The sequence below is a fragment of the Dipodomys merriami genome, unplaced genomic scaffold (genome assembly GCF_024711535.1).
Source record: "Dipodomys merriami isolate MVZ:Mamm:240054 unplaced genomic scaffold, mDipMer1.0.p SCAF_13, whole genome shotgun sequence".
NCBI lineage: Eukaryota > Metazoa > Chordata > Mammalia > Rodentia > Heteromyidae > Dipodomys > Dipodomys merriami.
The window spans coordinates 34,599,606-34,614,579 of record NW_027202604.1 but is presented as its reverse complement, the minus strand read 5'-3'; the positions used below and the strand labels follow the sequence as shown (position 1 = coordinate 34,614,579).

The window sequence follows — 14,974 nt, the reverse complement described above, 5'->3', positions numbered from 1 at the left end:
CCAGGCTGGTTGGCTGGCTCCCGGGCAGTGCAGGCTAGGAGGGAGCAAAGACGAGGTGACAGCACGTTTGAATTCTCCCCTCTTGAACAGGAGAAAGTTTCTACTGTTTTAAACCGTATAGTTGTTGGTACTTTGTGGCAGCAGTTCCAAGAAATTAAGAACAATATGAAGTGGAAACTGGCTTATACTTCCAGTACAATGTTAACATAATGAAGTGGTTTTAATGCCTAGAGAATAATTTGTATAAGACCTAATTTCAAAAATATCATTTTGATTCAAAAGCTCAGCTTGATGCAAAAATTAATACAATAAATCGACTTCACATAATGTTAGACCTTATAGCTCTGTGGCATTTACTTCCTTAAATAGTGTAGAGAAAATTTTGGCTGATGTATTTTTTCCAAAGGTTATAATGCCAATGCTTTTTCCTAAGACAAAACAACAGTACTTCCTAGAGGAAGTTATTTGAACACGAAGAGGGAGAATAAACAGTAAAAAACACTACATATTTCTTACAATGATACTCATTCCTTCTGAAAATATCTATCATTTCTTACCTATATTATCCTTTTCTTTGCAAGAAATTGAATAGCAGCAAATTTCTCTATCCTGAATAGCAGACAGATTCCTGTAAGAAGCAGAATTATTTAAGTCTGTGCTTAAAATAGCTGTCATATTTATCATTCTCTCTCCAATTTTACTTCTTTTCATTACTATGCTGAAGAAATTACTACTAAAATTTTAGGGGCTCATTTCTCTGGTAGGCCATGTATGATCTGAAGTTTTTTACTGCCCCCCACCCACCCCCACCATCCCCCCCACCCCCCCCACCCCCTGCCAAAAAAAGGCAAGCTGGGAGCCAATGGCTTACACCTGTAATTCCAGCTACTCAGGAGGCTGAGATCTGAGGATCATGGCTGAAAGCCAGCCCAGGCAAGAAAAACCATGAAACTGTTATCTCCAATAAACCACTCAGAAAACTGGAAGAGCTGAGGGACAGCACTCAGGCCCAGAGTTCAAGCCCCATCACTAACAAAAAACATAAACATGGCCTACAAAAAAATATCATTTAGAAGTTTTTAAAACAGTATTACTCATTGTTAGGACATACATTTTTTCAATTAGCTGTTTCTCATCCAAGGCATTAGGAAGATCTCTCTTGTTTCCAAGTACCAGTACCTTTAAAAAGAAAAGATATTAAGTGTAAATTTTCATGTACGAAAATCATTACCTAAATATAACCTTAAAATTAATTTTATGTTAACACACACCTAGATCTTAAAAGCATGCTCTATGTACATATTTTATGTCACATAATAATTTACTTAGGCATCATCTCTACCCTACCATGAAGATGCCAACTTCAATTTTAAATATTCTTTAAGCTTGAAGCCAGGCACTGGTGGCTCATGCCTGTAATCCTAGCTACTCAGGAGGCTGAGATCTGAGGATTCTGGTTCAAAGCCAGCCTGGGCAAGAAAGTCCATGAGACTCTTATCTCCAATAAACCACTAAAAAACCAGAAGTGGTGTTGTGGCCCAAGCAGTAGAGCGCTTGCCTTGAGCGCTTGCCCATGACCTACCAAAAAAAAAAAAAAAAAAGGATTCTTTAAGTCTGAAGATAGAGTTGTAATTCCATGGTAAGGCCTACATCAAGGTCCTAGGCCCAACACTTAAAAACAAATCTCTTTTTCAGCTGAGGGTAATAAGCAAGAGTGGAGGAAACAGTCCATCTGCCAACTAATCATGAACATGTTACTAAGTTTTAAAAATTCAAGAGCCAAGCTGGGGGCCAGTGGCTCACACCTGTAATCCTAGCTACTTAGGAGGCTGAGATCTGAGGATCAAGGTTCAAAGCCAGCCTGGGCCGTAAAGGCTGTGGGACTCTTATCCCCAATTAACCACCTTCTGGTGGCGCTGTGGCTCAAGTGGTAGAGCACTAGCCTTGAGCTGAAGAGCTGAGGGATAGCACCAGGCTCAGTGTTCAAGCCCCACAACCAACTAAAAAAAAAAAATTTAAGAGTCAGAAACTGGGAGTGTCACTCAGTGATAGGAGTACGTGTTTACTGTGCCAAAGACCCGAGTTTACTCTCCCGTATGTATATATGTGTGTGCAAGTGTATGTATGCATGTGTGTATATGCACACGTATGTGTATAAAATAACACTTATCAAAGTAAATTCCACGTAATGAAAACAAGAGGTTTTTTTCTTTGTTACCTTTTTCTTTTTGTCTTGTTTGTTCATTTATGTCTTTGGGGGGCGGGGACACACAGAAATGAAGAGACAAAGGGTGAACAAATGCAGCAGTGGTACTCAGTAGACACTATGTTGGAAAGAAATACACAACGTGTGTGGGGACAGGAGGGAAAAACTTGGAGGACGCAGGGGAAGGAGTGACAATGTCTAAAAAGAAATGTACTCCTTACCTGACTTACCTAACTGTTACACTTCTGCATATCACCTTTATAGTAATGAAAAAAATTAAAGTTAAATTAAAAAACACATGATCTCTTAGTCTCCGCCATTCAAGTAGCCAGGACTGCAGGCTTGGGCCACTATGCCAGGCTCCAGAATTTGTATCTTGATTCATGCTAACCAAGTACATTAACTGACAAATCCAAAAGATTCATCATCTCCAATTAACCAGCAAAAAGTCAGAACTACAGATGTAGTTCAAGAAGAAGAGCACTAGCCGTGATTTAAAGGAAAAACACCAAAATAAAAAAAGATCTAAGCTATGTCATTTATGATGATGCTTGCCCAAAACTTTGTCCTCACTTTATGCACTGTCCTTTCAATAAAGCTACTTGCTTCCATAGTTTTCTCTCCTAGCCTTCCTTTCAGCTACAGGTTGGGCACATGAACTAGAAACAACTGATACCTCGGAAACAGACCCAGTGGCAAGAAAACAAAAATGGAAAATCTACCGTAATAACGGAGGAGCATCAACCCCAGTTCCTAGAAGTAGACGGGAGGAACATGGCACTGTGCAAACGCCCCCATCTTTGCTACAAGAAGAGCATAGCAGCTGTGCCCACTGTTCCCCTAACCCCCGTCTATGCTATGGGAGGGACCTGGCACCTACAGACCTTCCTGGGTTCCAACTTATTTGCTGAGCCTCCCCAGAGACTCTGTGAGCTACCCACTCAATTTCTTTTCTACTTAAATATGCTTTCTTTTTTCAAATTTATTATTATTACTTTTTTTGAGGACCAGCTGAGTCCTTGCACATACTAGATGAGCACTCTGCCACTCAGCCACATTAAAGCAGCCCCTGAAAAGCAACATTTCATTGATTAGAACTAAGAACCCTATGGTGACTAAGAAAATTGATACTCATTTGTGGTATGTAGAACTAGCATTGAATACAGAAAAACTCTTCAGCATGTTTTAAGGATTAAATGCCGGGCACCGGTGGTTCATGCCTGTAATCCTAGCTACTCAGGAGGCTGAGATCTGAAGATCAAGGTTCAAAGCCAGCCCAGGCAGGAAAGTCCCGTGAGACTCTTATCTCAAATAAACCACTAGAAAACCAGAAGTGGTGCTGTGGCTCAAGCGGTAGAGCACTGGCCTTGAGCTGAAGGGCACACACAGGGACAGTGCCCAAGCCCAGAGTTCAAGCCCCACGACCGACAAAAAAATAAAAATAAAAAATGAGTTTATATATTTCAAGTGTCTGACCTTCAGAAACTTGCCATGAGGCTAAAACCTGGTCCTTTACCAGTGTTCCTTAGCTCAAAAAAGTACCACCCTCCATCTAAGAATTTTTCTTCTAAAATCACTTTCCTTCCCTCCATCTTGCCTGTACCACCACCCTGGTCCAATATTCTGGTGGACTCATAGGGATTAGTCCAATATTCTGCAATCTGCCAGAGCTATTTTTTTTGAGGGGGACATCAGTAGTGGGGCTTGAACTCTGGTCCTCAGCACTGTCCCTCAGCTTTTCAGCTCCAGGATACCACTCTACCACTTGAGCCACAGCACCACTTCCAATTTTCTGGTGGTAAGAGTCTCACAGACTTTCCTGCCTGGGCTGGCTTTGAACCATGATCCTCAGATCTCAGCCTCCTGAGTAGCTAGGATTACCAGCTGCCAGAGCTCTTGAAACAGCTTCCTGTGACAATCCTCCCCACATACCCTTCTTGACCACGGAGGTTCTTTTTTCCTCCACTATGTAGCACAGGCTGTTCTCAATCCCCTTAAATCTACCTTCAGAGTGCTGGGACTACAGGTATATCGAACTGCACCCACTTTCAGTACACCCTTGGCTACAATACAGTAATATGTTCAAACCATAAATGGTTCCTCAGCTCTGTGCAGTGCGGCCTCTAGTGTCCCAGGTGCAGCATGGCAGGGCACACTGCCGGGCCTCCACTCTCAGCTCTGCTCTGCACTGCTCTGGGGCCTGGGGGCCTGCTTCTCACCAAAGGGCCTTTGCAGGAACCCTCTCCTTCCCAGTCCAATATATCCTTCAGATGCCATTTCACACACTTCCTCAAAGCCTTCTTCTCCCCTTTGAACTAGATCAAATCTTCCCTCTCACAACTTTTTTTTGGTGGTACTGGGGCTTGAACTCTGGGCCTAGAGCTTACAACTCTCCCAATCCTTTATGTAAAATTCTAAAAGTCCTTTGCACCTGTGTTCATAGTTATTGTCAGAAGTGCATCTTTGAAGTGTTTGAGACTATCCAACCCACAAACTCCAGGAGACACTGCATAGCAACGCACGCAGTACTGAGCAGTGCCCATGCTGCATTGTAGTAGATACCTGATTGAGACATATACAAACAGCACAAGATCTAAGATATGGCAGATACTCAATAATAATAAATGTTCCAGGCTTTTAAAAGGAACAACTCTTACTAACTTCAAGTGTATTACACAACCCTCCAAATTCACAGGCTCTGCATCCAGGGATTCAACTAACAGCATGTCAAAAACATTTGGATAAAATAGTAGAGCACCGAGGCTGGGAAGGTGGCTCAGTGGTAGAGCGCTTGCCTTGCATGCATGAGGCCCTGGGTTCCATTCCTCAGCACCACATAAGCAGAAAATGTCAGAAGTGGCGCTGTGGCTCAAGTGGTAGAGCGCTAGCCTTGAGCTGAATAGCTGAGAGACAGAGTTCAGGCCCCACAACCGACAAAATGGTAGAGCTCGTGCCTAACAAATGTAAAACCCCATACCACCAAAAGGAGAAGAAAAAACAATTACAACTATACCAAACATGCAGACTTTCTTCTCATCATACTCTTAATAATTACATATAGCACTTGAATTTTATAGGCATTTTTTTTTTTTTTTTTTTTTTTGGGTCTGGTCGTGGGGCCTGAACCCTGGGCCTGGGCGCTGTCCCTCAGCTCTTCAGCTCAAGGCTAGCGCTCTACCACTTGAGCACCACTTCCGGCTTTTTTCTTTTTGCTTATATGGTGCTGAGAAATCAAACCCAGGGCCTCAGGCATGCAAGGCAAATGCTCTACCACTGAGCCACCTTCCCAGCCCCTTATTAGGCATTTTTAATCATCTAGAGATGACTTTAAAGTATACAGGATGCGTGTAGGGTCTCTATAAATTCCATGTATGTCATTGTACACAAAGGACCTGAGGAACTGGGTGTGGCAGCAAACTCCATAATCCTGACATGAGGGAGACTAATGTAGACAACCTCACATCAGAGGCCAGCTTGGCTACACAGTGAGACAGTCTCACTGAATCTGAGCTCTTCAGATCTTTGTATCTTTGGGGTCCTGTGGGCCAACCTCTGTGGCTGGACAGTGAGGGATGACTATCGTCCTCTAATTACGAATGCAATCTGTCACCCGTACTTACTGGGATTCCTTGTAACTGGGGTTTATCTAGGAGATTGTGTAGTTCATTTCGAGAGGCCTCTATCTTGTCACGATCTGCCGCATCGATCATGTAACTATGAAGAAAACAGAGTGATCTCAATATGCCTTCTCCACATATCCAGATGACAGAATTAGACTTTCCATTTCATTTAAATTTGCTTTATTGAAGTTGTTTTAATTGTGGCAGGGATTTTAGTATAAAAAAACAATAAGCCCGGTGCCAGTAGCTCACGCCTGTAATCCTAGCTTCTCAGGAGGCTGAGATCTGAGGATCAAAGTTCAAAGCCAGCCCAGGCAGGAAAGGATGTTAGACTTTTTTTTTTTTTTTTTGGTCAGTCATGACGCTTGAACTCTGGGCCTGAACGCTGTTCCTCAGCTCTTCAGCTCAAGGCAAGTGCTCTACCACCACTTGAGCTACAGCGCCACTTCCAGTTTTCTAGTGGTTTACTGGAGTTAAGAGTTTCACGGACCTTCCTGCCCAGGCTGGCTTTGAACCAGGATCCTCAGATCTCAGCCTCCTAAGAGCTAGGATTACAGGCGTGAGCCACCTCTTATCTCCAATAAACTACCTGAAAACCACTAGTGGTGCTGTGGCTCAAGTGGTGGAGGGCTTGCCTTGAGCTGAAGAGCTGAGGGACAGCGCCCAGGCCCTGAGTTCAAGCCCCACAACCAACCCCCCATCCCCAAAAAAGAAGGGAAAAACAGAAAAAGAAATATATCTGCTCCCCACACAGGAAATTTCCATCAAAATACAAGTCCTAGATAAAGAAAAGGTCAACATGTATATTGTCAGCTGCATACACAAATAATGAAAAGCAAGCTCTTGTTCTAGAAGTAATACTTTTCTGTAATTTCTCTCTAAATCTCAGACTAATAAAGCATACTGAGAAATTAGCTGAAGAGTTTTGGGGGGACGTGGAGGAGAAGAGTTGTGAGGCTTGAACTCAGAGCCTAGGAACTGTCCCTGAGGTCTTTTTAGCATCATCCTACCACTTTGATCCAGTGCCACTTCTGTGTTCTGGTGGTTAATTGGAGATAAGTCTCACTAACTTTCCTGCCCAGGATGGATTAGAACCACCACAATCCTCAGACCTCAGACTCCTGAGTAGCTAGGATGACAGGTATGAGCCACCAGTGCCCAGCAGCTAAAGACTTTTATTGTCTGAGATACAGGTTGAGCCTTTGGAAGTATTAAACTTCTTTCATTAAACCCGAAACTGACTTGAAAAAACCTTACACAATCGCGTTGACTCCTCTGCAGTATCGCTCCCACATGCTCCGGAACCGAGGCTGCCCTCCTATGTCCCAGATCTATAAACGAAAACAAGACAAGTATTATAAACACAATTCAAATTATTCACCGAGTGGGAAAATATCAGAGGAACCGGAGACATGCTCAACTTCACAAAGTGCTCCCAAACTCCTGAGCCTAAACAAACTCTTAATATGTAAATTCTTGGTGGTTTATACTCATCCCCATTTCCTGTTAACCAATACATCTAATACTGAAGATAGAGGGCTTGGGATTACAACTGTGTGAGATACAGAACTTCCACCATCCATACTGGAATTTCATTATTATGCCTGCTCTGTAGAGAAACATGCTAAACACAGGGCTGCATAAAACTTGTCATAGTATTCATTTTCAAGACTTCCAACTCAGGCGCCGTCACTGTAAAATGCAAGCAGACGGACACACAACTAAATTAGGAGCTTCCTCAGAAAAGCCACAGAGAAAATTCAGTGAACAGATTTTGTGAACCACACGAATTGGAGGAGGAAATGATCATTATGATTCAAACTGTGAAAAAATAAACTTCAAAGTAATGAATCAAAACCATCACAGAAAAATGTTGATGTTGAAATACTGTCCCTGGTAAACAGTTCAACAGTCCAGGATTTAAAGCTGAAACACTCAGGTTTGTCAGGATAACAGTAAGGACATAGCTTAATAAGACAGCACTTGCCTATGTAGGCCCTGATGTGACGCTAGCACAGCAAAAAAAGAGAAAATCATGTTAAAAACTAGTGAGCTTTTTCCTATGCTATAATTTCTCATCTTAATGTTCAGCTTACTACTAAAACAGAGGAAAAACCGGGTTATCATATTTGTTACCATAAATAGTATATTCAACTTCCAGTACTACAAATAATTATCTTCCAGTATAAAACATTATTTGTCTGTTACCACAAACCTAAACACTGAAAGTGGGATTTTCTTTCCTTACATCTCCAATGTACTTATGCTAACACATATGCTCACTTTTTAAAAAACTGGCATTTATTATTTAAACTCTTACATGTTTTGATCTATTAAGACAAATAAACATACTGCAATAACACTTCTGGAGTGAAGTTACACTTTCAGAGTGTAAATGCCCAAGCATCACTTAGCACCCACAAACACAGAAACATCAGAGAAACAAACAGCAACTTTTCCAGCTGTCCATGGCAGCAATTGAAGTGGAGCATGGGAAGAAGCTAACGTACCTTTATTGTGACATTTCCTTTGGTGACTTTCCTCATGTTGAAACCCACTGTGGGTATCATATCTTCACTGAACTGGCCAGACTAAACAAACAAAACATAACAAGTTAGATTAGCCAATGTGTGTAGTTCTAACACTGCATAACTTTCTAGCACGACGTTAGCATCCGTGGTACATTTATAATCAGCTCAGTAAGCAAATTCTCAGTTATTTTATCTAAGCAAATTCTCAGTTATTTTATCTTTGCTTCCAATCTCAGTGTCTTAAAATCAGCATTCAATATTTCAGGCTGGTCACGCCTGTAACCCTAACTATTCTGGAAGCTGAGATCTGAGGATCGCGGTTCAAAGCCAGCCTAAACAGAAAAGTCTGTGAGACTCTTATCTCCAAGTAACCACCATAAAACCAGAAGTTGTGCCTTGGCTCAAGTGGTAGAGCGCTCGCCTTGAGCTGAAGAATTGAGGGACAGCATTCAAGCTCAGAGTTCAAGCACCATGACTGACCCAAAAAAAAAAAAAAAAAACTATCCTTTCCCAAGTAATTAGATATCATATATAGAACATTTTATAGCTAGGTGCTCCATTTTTTTTCTTGAGTGTTCACTTACTAGGTTTGTGATTACAGGTTACCCTAGGTATTATTTTATGGCTGTACACCATTATACCACTTTACCTTTTCGCTACTTGGCCGACATCTGAATTGTTTCCATTTGAGGCTCTTATAAATGTGCTCTCCAAGAACCACTAAAGTCACATTGATAGCCACAAAAAGGATTGTAGGCATTTACCCAACTGGCCACAAACAAGGCCACAGTAAAGCTACCAGTACTACAGCATTCCTTGCAGCATTATCTACATTGCCAAAATAAGGAACCAAACCAGATGTCCCTACAATGGATCAAGAAAATGTGGCATGGGGCTGGGAAGGTGGCTCAGTGGTAGAGTGCTTGCCTTGCATGCATGAAGCCCTGGGCTCAATTCCTCAGCACCACATAAGCAAAAAGAAAAAAAGCTGGAAGTGGCACGTGGCTTAAGTGGTAGAGCGCTAGCCTTGAGCTGAAGAGCTGAGGGACAGAGCCAGGCCCAGAGTTCAGGCCCCATGACCGGACCCCCCCCCAAAAAAAAAGAAAATGTGGCATAGATACATAATGGAATTCTATGCTTCCATCAGAAAGAATGGCATTGCTCCATTTGTAAGGTAATGGAAAGACTTAGAAAAAATTATATTTAACAAACCAAGTCAGACCTAAAGAAACACAGGCTGCATGGTTTCCCTCGTTTGTAATAACTAGAATATGTCTATGATATTCTCAGCAGAGGATCACAATTGTTCAATAGCTAGGTATATATGACCATATAAAATGAAGCTAATCAACATGAACTCCAAGCCGGGCTTAGCTACTCAGGGGGCTAATATCTGAGGATCATGGCTCAAAGCCAGCCCAGGCAGGAAACTCTGAGAAACTCTTAACTCCAATAAACCATCAGAAAACCGGAAGTGGCACTGTAGCCTTGGGCTGAAGAGCTGAGGGACAGCACTCAGGCCCAGAGTTCAAGCCACAGAACAGACAAAAAAAAAAAAAAAAATGAACTCCAAGAAATGGAAACAAGAGGGTACTCTCTGCAGTTCTTTTTCTTTCTTTTTTCCTTTGTTTTTTGCCTTGTCACTGGTTTTGATTTCTGTACGCTTTGTCTTAAATGTAAGTTTATCTGATCTGCAGAGGAAAGGGGAATCCCAGAAATGATGGGACAACGGGTGAGCCAATGCAACACTCATACTCATTAGACACTGTGCTGGACATGAACTCTACAACTGGGGGGGGGGGGGTTGGCGCAAGGAAAAAATGACGGAGGGGGTTACACTTTCAAAAAGTTCAGCTTACGTATGTAACTGTAACCCCTCTGTACATCACCTTTACAATAAAAAAAAAGAGGAAGGGAGGGAGGAATGGAAAGAAGGAAGGAAGGAGGGAGGGAGAGAGAGAGGGAGGGATGAAAGATTGTCTCACCAAGGCAAAACCTTCTTCAGCATAAGAGTGCACCAGCAGCAAGAAATCTGGCAAACAAGTGCCCAGAGCAGGAATTTTGCTCCTTTTTTTAGGGGGGGGGGGGGAGGGGGTCGGTCATGGGGCTTGAACTCGGCTTGGGCGCAGTCCCTGTACTCTTCAGCTCAAGGAGAGTGGTCTACCACTTGAGCCACAGCACCACTTCCAGTTTTCTAGTGGTTTTATTGGAGATAAGAGTCTCAGGACTTTCCTGCTGGGGCTGGCTTTGAACCAGATCCACAGATCTCTGCCTCCAGAGTAGCTAGGATTACAGGCTTGAGCCACCACCCGGCTGGCTCCCTCATTTATAGCTAAAGCAGATTGACAGAGCTCAAGGTTCACAATCTGCTAGTTTGAATAGGGTAAGCATTTACATAAGGTGACCATTAAAACACTGAAATATATAAGATTAACAGTAGATAAGTGATCTCAAAACATCCACACCCTCTGCTATTTCTGAGGTAGGTCTTAAATCCCATTAAGACAAAAACCCTTACATTTCAAAAAGCCTTCCTAACCCCAAAGCAGTTCCTCTTTATTACCCTACAGTCTCAGCAGAATAATCAACAAGAGCCAAGCCCCAGACAAAGCAGAAACTTTTAAGCAATCCACTTGGACAGAAAAGACAGCTTTTAGGGGGTAACAATGTTCAACAAGAAATGGACTCATTACCTTACATATTAACTGTAACCCTTCTTTCTATGTATCACCTTGGCAATAAAATTAAATTTTAAAAGTTTTTCTCACAGGGCTATTCTGAATAATGCTATCAATGAACATTTATATACAAGTTTTAAATGATATTTACACACACACAAACACACACACACACACACACACACACACACCAAACAACCAGGAAACATTGTAAGTCTTACGTTTCACTTTCTGAGGAATTGACAGATGTATCCACTGATTGCACCATCTTGTACTCCCCACAATATTGTACAAAGGCTCCAACTTCTCTTCCTTACTAATACTTGGTATTATCAGGCACGGCTTTTGTTGCTGTTGTGAGTCTTGGTCTAGGGGCTTGAACTCAGGGCCTGGTTGCTGTCCTTGAGCTTTTTCACTCAAGGCTAGATCTCTGGCACTTTTGAGTCACAGAGCCACTTCCGATTTCCTGGTATTCATTGGAGCTAGTCTTAGGACTTTCCTAAGGCTTCAAGCTGTGACCCTCAGATCTCAGCTTCCTGACTAGCTAGGATTACAGGTGTGAGCCACATGCACACAGCGTATTATCATTTTTATTAGAGTCATCTTGAGTGTCTACTGCCCTCTTCTCTGTGGCTTTAGAGGTGTACTCTCAAGGACCTTTCTGCCTGGGCTGGCTTCAAACTTCAACCCTCTGGATCTCAGCTGGATTACAGGAATGAGTCACTGACACAACCAGTCTTGACAATGCAACAGTAAACAATTCCATGATCACATGATTCAATAATGGCTGGTTTTCTGCAGGTCTCTGTATAAGATTTTCATACTAATTTAATTACTATATGTGTAATAAGACCAACCTCAAGAGAGAGGCCTCAGTGAGATTATACCTCCGTTCATTCTAGTAGTGGTCCTATCGCACCATGAAGCTGCTAGGAAAGGTAGCTGAACTTTTCAGGTAATGAGCTTTTTCTCAAACTTACACAAAAAGCTTCCTAATTTCTTACACACAATTTATGGGACACAATCTGATGTGTTATCAGTCTTTCACAATCCTTTTAGCAGTTGTAGCAATGAACTAAGTTAAATCGGGGGGCAGAAAATAATAAAACACAAAAAAATAAAGCAAAGAAAGACAAGCTAGCCAGGCAGGGTGGGACAAGCCAGTAGTCCCAGCACTTGAGAGGATGAGATAGGAAAATCAAGTTCAGAACCTGTGTGGGCTATATTGAAAAACGAAAAACAACGTTAAAAGGGGGGGAAGGGCAGTGGTTTAGCCACCCTTGAAGACCCTTCTAGCACGGTGAGCGCCTCCATTCTTGTGTGGCACCCTGAGGAAATGAGAGTCTCTGGAGTCCCTGGGCTTTCTGGCATTCACTCACCTCTTTGTTCATCATTATTCCACACATGAATTATTGACAGACACTGATAATTTGCAACAACTCCAATTACTCAATCAAGTCCTTGAGTGTAGCAAGACATTACAAAGTACTTGTAGGAAGTAAGGTCATGCTGCAGAGGAGGAAAACATTGATTCTCTCCTACCAAAATACGGATTGTGCAGGGTCACTGCTTTACAGAAATAGACATATGTGCTACTTGGCTAGAGTGGATCACCACCCCCACCCCTGAGTCATGGGGGCTGTCCCTGAGCTTCTTTTGCTCTAATACCTGAACCACAGCACCACTTCCAGCTTTTTCTGAGTATGTGGTACTGAGGAATGGAACCCAGGGCTTCATGCATGCTAGGCAAGCAGTCTACCACTGAGCCACATTCCCAGCCTAGGCAGATCTTAATCATCATTTTCAATGCTTGTGAAGACTTGAAGTGCTAGTACTGGGCTTGAATTCAGTCAGGGCCTCACACTCTGTTGGCTTTTTGCTGCTCATAGCTAGCGCTCTACCACTTCTGCCATACTTCCACTTCTGAGAATTTATTTCTACGTTGTCATGAAACTAACTTGGAAAACATATTCATGTTTTGAAAGTACTAATTGTATATGATTTTACTTACCAAATCTAACGAATGTAACACCAAGTACTGTCGTAAGCACTTAGTAAACATCAAACAGCACTAATTCTGCTGTTGTTGGGGCAATACTGGGGTCTGCGCTCAGACATTTGTATCTTCCACTGAGCTGTACCTCCGGCCCTTTTTGAAGCCTCCCGATGTAGCCCAGGCTGACCTCAAACTATTAATCCTCCTGCCTCAGCCTCAGGCTAGCTAATCAATATTAACTATTTAATTCTTATAACAACTCTATAAAATGAGTAGCATTATCCTTATTTCTCAGATGATAATAGCCAAGGCAAAAACAAATTAACTCATTTGTTGAAAGTCTCATTATTCTTAAGATCTAATTGTTAAGGTGGAAGGAAGAGTCCAGAAATAAGCACTTTGCTTCCATGATTGTCTTCTGATACAGCTTACGCGCATAAACTGACCATCACTTTGCAACACAGAAATGATACCACGGGGAATTCACTGCTCTCCTGTGATGGTGGGCGGGGCTATAGACACCACTGGCGCGTGACTGCTGCAAGCTCAAATGACCAGCTCTGAAAGTCAGCTTCCTGGGTTTCAGGAGGCTCTCCAAACTCCCTTCCCACTCCTAACACTTAGGGCTGTGTTTTATTCATAGACTTGTCATTTAAATACTGAGTGTCCACAACACTAGAAAAGCTGGCTGTCTTTCTCCCAGATTTATTAGTATACTAACAGACCAGGTTTCAAAAAGTTCTACTCTACCAGTGGAACTTATTTAAATTTACTACTAGAGAGTTCAGAAATGAGGCTATTTTTATTCAGAAAAGGGTACAGAATTTAAAAGAGATAAACTATGATAAAAGTTAATACAGGAAGGCCCTGTATCTGAAATGAGGAATTAAGACAATGGGAGAAGCAACTATTCCTTGAAAGAAGTTCAATGTACCCAAGATTACAATGCTTTTGACTGCTTATAAACGGAGAGGCCTGCTACATCCGAAAAAAAGCTCCAATGTGGCCGACCCAACCATCTGCAGTGGTCATCTAACAAGACACGGTACACGAAGAGATGGTGAAAAAGTACCTTCTCTGACGAACAACCAGGTGTTTTGGGGAGGGTTGGGGTTTTTTTTTGTTGGTCGTGGGGCTTGAACTCTGGGCTTGGGCGCTGTCCCTCAGTTCTTCAGCTCAAGGCAAGTGCTCTACTGCTTGAGTCACAGCGCCACTTCCGGTTTTCTAGTGGTTTATTGGAGATAAGAGTCTCACAGACTTTCCTGCCCAGGCTGGCTTTGAACTGCCATTCTCAGATCTCAGCCTCCTGAGTAGCTAGGGTTACACTGGTGAGCCACCGGCACACTGCAACAACAAGTTTTTTTAATAAAAATGTTTTATTAAGGCTTTAAATTTTTTATTGAACTGCTGGGCACCAGTGGCTCATATCTATAATCCTAATACTCAGGAGGCTAAGATCTGAGGGTCACGGTTCAAAGCCAGCCTGGTCAAGCAAGTCTGTAAGAATCTTATCTCCAATAAACTTCCAGAAAAGCCAGACTAGAGCTGTGGCTCAAGTGGTACAGCAAAAACCTTGAGCAAAAAAAAGTTCAGGGACAGTGCCCGGGGCCAGCCCAGGACTAGCACCACCAAAAAAAAAAAAAAAAAAAAAAAAAAAGTTTTAGGGGTTGGTTACTAACTGCTTTGTAAATAGAAAATGAAATAAGGAGCACCACAAATGTCTAATATTAAATTTCTCCTCTTGGACAGAAAAACCAATGGGTTTGTTGTGTTTTTTGTTTTGTTTTGCTTTGGTCAGTCGTGGGGCTTCAACTCTGGGCCTGGGTACTGTCCCTCAGCTCTTCAATTCAGCTCAAGGCCAGTGCTCTACCACTTGATCCACAGTGCCACTTCCAGTTTTCTGGTGGTTAATTGGAGATAAGAGTCTCACAGGAGCCAGGGGC

The 14,974-nt window shown here is 42.4% G+C and overlaps 1 protein-coding gene across 1 annotated transcript in view; it reads right to left on the bottom strand.

The window, feature by feature from the left end:
* The window catches only part of Arl8b (ARF like GTPase 8B), a 35,856-nt gene that overhangs the window by 5,965 nt on the left and 14,917 nt on the right, over window positions 1-14,974 (bottom strand). The window contains exons 2-6 of the mRNA XM_070019002.1: window positions 8,337-8,417; window positions 7,084-7,157; window positions 5,827-5,920; window positions 1,112-1,179; window positions 558-628 (exon numbers count right to left, since the gene is read on the bottom strand). Coding sequence (XP_069875103.1) covers window positions 558-628; window positions 1,112-1,179; window positions 5,827-5,920; window positions 7,084-7,157; window positions 8,337-8,417 — 388 coding nt within the window. The remainder of the gene's footprint in view (window positions 1-557; window positions 629-1,111; window positions 1,180-5,826; window positions 5,921-7,083; window positions 7,158-8,336; window positions 8,418-14,974) is intronic.